General features: G+C 42.1%; 2 protein-coding genes across 2 annotated transcripts; one reads left to right on the top strand and one right to left on the bottom strand.

Moving 5' to 3' along the window:
* Positions 1-2,851: 2,851 nt before the first annotated feature.
* INS49_001755 (uncharacterized protein) lies at positions 2,852-4,669 on the top strand (the record flags this gene model as incomplete). Its single annotated transcript, XM_043162576.1, has 1 exon — positions 2,852-4,669. The coding sequence occupies one exon, from the start codon at positions 2,852-2,854 to the stop codon at positions 4,667-4,669; it is 1,818 nt and encodes a 605-aa protein (XP_043031082.1).
* Positions 4,670-5,083: 414 nt separating this feature from the next.
* Positions 5,084-5,704, bottom strand: INS49_001754 (uncharacterized protein; the record flags this gene model as incomplete). The annotated part of the gene is made up of 1 exon (XM_043162575.1): positions 5,084-5,704. One exon carries the CDS (start codon positions 5,702-5,704, stop codon positions 5,084-5,086), a length of 621 nt encoding a protein of 206 aa, XP_043031081.1.
* Positions 5,705-7,327: the final 1,623 nt, after the last annotated feature.

The raw sequence follows: 7,327 nt of genomic DNA, 5'->3' as shown, positions 1-7,327 counted from the left end.
AAAAGGCTTTAATAATAAGTTAATTATTTTAAATGCAATATATAATATATGCTACTTAACTTAATTATAGCTAAACTACTTATCTTTATTAATAGTTTTTTTGCTAATAATTAAAATCTTAGCTTTTAAATAAGCTTTATTATTACTTTTATTAATAAAACTTAAGGTAATAGCTTTATAAAGTTAAATATTTATAATAATATTATTTACTAATTCTTTATTAAATATAAAAAAGTTATTAAAAGCATTTTAGCTTTTAAGATTTATAATATAATTTATAAATTTAATATAAGTATTATTTTAATAGTTACTTTATATTAAATTATTACTTATCTTAGCATTAATATTATTCCTTTTATAATTTATATAGATTTATACTCTTTATATAAGTGCTTAATTAAGCTTAATATAATTAAAGAGAAATGCTTTATAATTAACTTAATAATACTTTAATAATTATATAAAAAATGTAAAATCTTTAAGATTTAATGAATTATAAATAATTATAATTTAGTAAATGCCTTTATAAAAAGTATATTAAATAAAACTCTTAAGCAGCTTATAAGTATTAATAAGATTATAATTAAGATATAAAAATATATTAATTAAGGATAATTATTTACTTAAGTAAGAAGAAAAGGTATATTAAGGCTTAGCGTATTACTTATTATTAAAGAAAAGGTTTAAATAAAAGTTAATAAAAGTTAATAAGTTAAGTTAATTATAAATAAGGTTATAAAGAAAAGACTGCTAAAGTAACTTAATCTTTGCTTTTATTTAGCAAAAGTATATAAAATTAATAAAAGTTTAAATTTTCCTTTTATTAATTAATTATAAATTACCTTAAGAAATAATATAATATAGCTTATATTTAAAATTACTTTCCTTTTAAAGGTAAACCTTATAGCTAAGATTTTTATAATAATGCTTATTTATTAAGAGTTTAGGTAATAAGGGTTATTATTATTTTATAAGCACTTAAGTTATTAGCTTATATTTAATAAGCATTTTTAGTTAAATTTTATAATTTAATACTTATATACTAATCTTATATATATTTTTATTTATTAACTTAATTAATATTAAATAATTTCTTAATAATTCCTTGCACTTAATTACTTTCCTTTATTTAAATACCTTATTTATTAACCTTTATAACTTATTTTGCTTATCCTTTTTCTATAATTAATTAATCTTTATTTAATTATGGAAATTAAGCATAGTTAAGCTTAAGTTAAATTAAATTAAGGTATATTATAAGCTAAAGATTAAATAATAATATTAATAATTTAAGGATTTAATTTAATCCTTATTTAATTCAAGCGTTATAAGTAGTAAAAGCATAAGTTTATAAAATGCATTATAAATAAAATATTTATATAATAAAAGTAATGATTTATGCTTTATTAATTAATGTAATTAAGGCAATTTATTATGTATAATTATTAAAATAATCTTTATTTATTAATTATATATTTTAATAAAATGATTAATCTTTAACCCCTTAATAATAACTTAAGCTTTTTTATATGCTTGCCTTTTATAAGTATTTAGTATAATTAAATAAGCATATATCTTTAATTAATTTAATTAATTAATAAATTTAAATTTAATGGCTTTAAATTTAATTTAACTTTTTTTTCTTGTATACTTTTTAAAGAAATATATTAATTACTTAATTAAAGATTGCTAATATAGTTATGGATGTATTATAAGGGGATAGCAGTATTAGTTATAATAGGTATTATGGGTAATTAGCATTAAAGCATCGATAGGCAAGGGTTATGTGCGGCAGCACGTGACCACCCCTAGATAGTCTATAGCCAGAGGGAGGTTCTGCAGCCTATGGCTGCAACCCTCCTTCCTTCTATATAGCCGATTTAAATACAACCAGTCTGCTATTAACCAACGTACGTTAACCCAGCCAACAATATTTATATTTATATTTTAATTTTATATATTTTTAACTTTAAAAGATTATTTTATAATAATAATATTTACTTAATAACGCTAGCTTAACAGCGTATAATAAATGCTATTATAACTTTATTAAATAATAACTTAAAGGCTATGGCTTAGCAGTGCATAATTATTATTAATGCAATTATTACTTATTATTATATTAAAGAGCCTAGTAACTTAAAGCTTATTTAAACTAAGAAGAAACTTTAAGTGCCGTTAAAAATTAAAGAGCTGCCAGGTGTTTAATATATAAAGCTATGGAATTTAATCTTTATTTATACCATGGGGTATGGCAATATATAATCCTGTTTTATTTATATGGCAAGGGCTCTTATATTATTACCTAAGGACCCTATCTTTCATAAGTTGGGCCATAAGTTTCATAACTGGAGCACCCTTGCTTAATACTTTACTGGGCACTTAAAGCATATGCATCCGGATAATACCACTAACTATACCCCCTGCTTGGTGCTATTGACTAGCAGGAAACACCTTCAGAATCATGCAGAGCTTGTTCACGGGGTGTCCTCTAGGAAGTTCAAGTAGGTGATACGCAAGGCATGGCGCACGAGCGCACAAGAGCGCGTGCCAGCCCACTTGTTTCCCCACGAGCCTAGAATCATGTGCAGACAATTAAAAAATGGAACAAGTTGTGTGCATGCAATCTTCTTATCATGAATAAAGAGTGCTGTGCAGATCTAGTTCATCCCAGCTGGTGCGCAACATCAAGAATTTCTCAGAGGGCTTGCTTGCGTACTACCGTTGCCGTCGTGCTGCATTTCAGTCATGACGTGCTTCTTGACACTTAAACCAGCGCTCCTGATTTACACTGCTGGACCGACAGGCCAAATAGACCTGATCAACATCTTGAAGCCTGGCCAGAGATGAGATGCAACTCATCCGCCCGCCGCCTTTACCACCGCCGGCAGAGGGGACACACCCGCACCCGCTTCCACGACTTGACGCCAATGGTCGCCAGCCGGTCGTTCGCATCAAGCACCCCGACTACCCTCCCCCTGTTGACGTTTTGATCACTATCCCCGCGGTCGACCCGCTTCCGAGTCCGTCGAGTTCGCCGACAGGCCAGGGCGAGACAGCAGCCGAAGAGGTTGAGGTCTCAGTCGGTCTGCACTACGGGACCGTCCTAACCATCTGTAGCATCATCGCTGACGACGCATTTGACATTTACTTGTCCTATAACCGAGAGGGAACTCGTCGCGTTGATGACGATTGGCACTCCGACAATATCCTCCCAGCCGGTGAATATTGGGCACAAGTGCCCCAGGCGTCTAGCACACCAGTCGAGGCACGCGAGCTCGTATCGACAATACCGACACCTGTGGCGGAGGGAAGGCGACAGGAAGAACGCACCACGTCTGCGCGAAAACAAAAGCCCTATCCCATCGTCCCTAATTTCGAAAACTGGCGGTTCCCTCATGGGCAACTGCCCGCTCTGTGGATGAAGGACCACGACCCTCCTTTATCAGCGCTACATCAACGCACGTCGACCTCGCCCTCAACCCCAACATCAATCTCGAACTCCACTACTGAGCGACTCCGCGCTCTGCAGCCTATAACAAGATCATGCGCAATTTCTGCACACCGTGGTGGGCTAGAAATGGCCCATCTTGTCCATTCAAGATATAAGGATTGGTTCCTTGACAACGATATGGTACGCTATGGAAGTACCACAGCGATTCTTCCAATCGATCAGCCATTCAACAAGATTGCCCTTCGTGCTGACCTCCATACCCTATTCGACTCCGCTCACTTGACCATCGTGCCCAAACCTGTTTTCATCACACCATTACCACCGACCTCGACCTTGACCTCGACCTCGATTTCGACCTCAGGCACAACTTCAGCATCACAAGCTACACGTTACGCACTAGCTGTTCATACACCAGATATTCCCGGAGCACAACTAGAACTCATCCCACTATACCATAATCGGGCGTTATGTTTCCAGGACATTGGCAACGAGTTTTCAAGGCAGTATAAAAGCTCTCGGGAATACCTTTTTGCCCGCTTTGCCTGGAGTATTTTCCCTCTATTGCGAACATTCCTTGAGAAAAAGCGTTTAGTCACAATACGTGTGAAGGGACAGCAAGGTAATGTGTCAGCAACGGCAGCATTGTCATCCGAAGCAGCTACGTTCGAATATAAGTGGGAAAGTAACTCGAGTCTGGCGGTGCAAAGCCGAAGTGTTTCACGGAAGAGATCGGCCTCACAAATGTCCCAGGCTAAAGATTACATTGGATGTAACGACGATGCTGACGAGTTGGACGACCATCTGTGGCGCAAGCGGCGGCGGTCATCACCAGTGGTCTTCCCACTCGACGAGGAGGCGGAACGGCTGCTCGACTGGGCGACGCGCCGGCGAGAAGCTGTGGCGGAGAGCAACCTCTCGCCACAGTTCTCTGGATATGCTGATGTGGGAGTAGAGGAGTTACCTCGTGGCCGCAGACGTAGCCGCAGGAGACACGGAGAGAACATCAGCAACAGCAACTCGCCTAGGGGCTCTGTGCCTGACCTGTCTGTATCATTTGGGAGCGATTCCTCTACAATTCCTGACCACAAGTGCTACGATGATGGTGTTGGCAATGACAATGGCGACGGTGTCTACACAACAGAAGGTATGTCTGTTAAGGATAGCCCATCATCTGTAGAAGATATCGCACTGCAGGAAGATATCAATAGTATCTAGACTAGCCAAGATGTCTCACTACCTATTTTGTTCATTACGTCCTCTTTTCTTGTGATATAGAGCTCTGTGTCTGGCATGAAACTGCAGCATCATGCCCTGCTATACTCAGCCTGCTTGGCCTATCGTGAATATCTAGTCCTAAGGAGTCCACGGTCGACGCGTCAGCCGTGTTGAGCTGCGACAGGGTCAGCTGATCATCTCTTGCCACAGCTTGGCCATTGAGACGATTTGCGTCTTGTCTGGAGCCTTTTGATTGTGATCTCGGGGTTGCTTGAGAGACGCTCCGTCTCGCGCGCCTGGACGTTGCTCGGCGGAAAGACATTCGATGATTAGCAAAGGTACACACTTTTGATATTCCCAAATCCAGATAGGTACACACTTTTGATACCCCTAAATCCAGATACATGTTCAAGCTCAATGGTGCTCCGGGCGCCGCATGAAAGATGCCTCCCACGTCCCAGCCTCAAGCTGGTCCCAGATACTTGTCTCAACATCACGCAGCTCATCCCTGATGAAATCCTCCAACTCAACCCTTATGCTAGTCATCTTGTCATCAAGGGCTTCATCTAAAAGGTCACTGGCTGCAACGACTGCATTCCCATCAGCCTGCTCCATCTGATCAGTCAGCTCGTCCCGCAGCTGGCTTACCCGCTCCTCAACAGTACGCGTGATCTGAGCCTCTATTCTACTAAGCTCGGCAAAGACCTCCTCTCGGAAGCCTGCCTGCCGCTCCTCCCAAATCTTGTTGCAGAGGCCCTCGAAAAAGCTTAGCGGGTCACGGATACCAGCCAGCGCTACTTCCGACTCTGGGCTCGAACTTGGCCGCCTTCGCTTCATGGAGGGTTTGTCAAAACGACGCTGCTCCGGGCCTGGTGAAGGTCCGGCGGGCCCTGCGGAAGGCCCTGCGGCGGCCTCGTCGTATGGTGGAGGGCTGCCAGACTCTGTCGAAATATCGTTCTCGTCACCGACATTGCGATCATCTCCGACGGCCAAGCTGAAGTTCTCAATTATCTTGCCACCCTGTCCTCCGTACATGCGAGCAAGATCTTTGTGAAGAGTGCTGGCATTCAGGAGACCAGGTGTGGATAGAGCGGTGCAAAGTTCTTGTAACTGCACCATGGAAACAGTCCGGCAAGATATATATATTGTGAGCCGGATCTGCTCACCCAGCCATTGGATATCTTGGAGATTGGGGCAAGCTTGAGAATCAAGTCTCGCCGCCGTTGACGGCGATGGCGGCCATGTCTGAGGACCGACGACTGAACCAGCCCTGCTTAGCTCGATGTGCAGACGGACGACGCGACGGAAGGTGTTGCAGAGCCGAGAGATTTCAGGATCCTGTGTAACTTCATCGTCCTCGACAGTGACCGAGGTGATCTGCTCGGGCCAGACCAAAAGATATACAGACTGGTCTTCCTGCTGGTCCGTCCCGAAAGACAACCGGAATCTCAAGAATGCAGTCTTTGACTTGGAGTCGAAGAACAAGTTGAGTGTACAGGGGATGCGAGAGGCGGGGCGAGTTTGTAGGTCTTTCGACGGCGATCGGATCAGCACGGATTTCAATACGTGTCGGCGGCGCTTGTGTGTGTTCCGCCATAGTGTATGAGATGGCCTGGTCGTGGTTAGCATCAATCTTTTGTCACTGTGTGACAGTATGGTTCGAGAGTAGCGAAAATGAGTCCCCCGTGTAGATAGTGTACACGGAATATCCCACCCTCCCAGGCTTTTTGTTCGCTAAGGGCGATGGAAGAAACGAAGAGCAGCCTTGACTCTACGATATCTAAGTTGCTGAACTCGGAGCTCGTGGGCAGGCGGGGGCGGCAGTGCTGTGCATGGAAATTTGGGCAGAGCTGGACCGCAGGGAGGACGAAAGCTTGGAAAGAATGAGAAGGGCAGCGAGCAAAGAAGCCCCTGCCGCTCTGGGGACAACTGGAGTGCGGACGAGGTGAGATCTCCGCTAGGCGGGACGGTCCTTTGCACTGCAGCAGAGCATAGCCAACGAGCAGTGTTGCTCGTTGACTGACAGGCTCTGGCTACAACTTCAAGCGACCAGTCTGACCCCCAGCCCCAGCACAGGAAGGGCCGTGACCCGTCCCGTGTGCTGTAGCTTGGTACTGGGTGCGGCTGACAGGCACCAAGTTGACACCTACTGCTGGAGTGCGATGCAGTAGTCCAGAGTCAGTCCAGAGTCAACGAAGGCAATAAATGAATGGTGTTGGGAGGTGTACGGATGGGTTTGAGTGGAGAGCCTGAATGGGTGTAGATGGTAAGGACGAGGAAGTGGAGAAGTGTGAACGCGAATGCAAGACCAACTTTGTAAGAAACCAAGGAGGCTGGGAAACCGGGACTCGCGAAAACACGTGATCGCCACTGCGGGGGCCGGCCAGGCTAGACCCGGCATGGGGATCAGCATCAGGGGAGTCAGGGAGGGGAGCTCAGGGAGTTCCCCAGACGCTGCATCATCACCCTGGCAACAGCACTACAAATAAGCTAACAAATCCACATTTAACGACGACCACATGTCGTCTCCTACCGACTACAGTCTATCCACTAATAATCGGATCAACCTCTCCATTAACATTTCGCTATGGCTGGCATTACTACTAATTAACGAGAAATTAGCTGAAATATTAAAATTCTTAATAGCTATATTATAAG

This window comes from Diaporthe citri, assembly GCF_014595645.1.
Source record: "Diaporthe citri strain NFHF-8-4 chromosome Unknown scaffold_1, whole genome shotgun sequence".
Classification (NCBI taxonomy): domain Eukaryota; kingdom Fungi; phylum Ascomycota; class Sordariomycetes; order Diaporthales; family Diaporthaceae; genus Diaporthe; species Diaporthe citri.
This window is presented reverse-complemented; position numbering and strand designations above follow the sequence as displayed.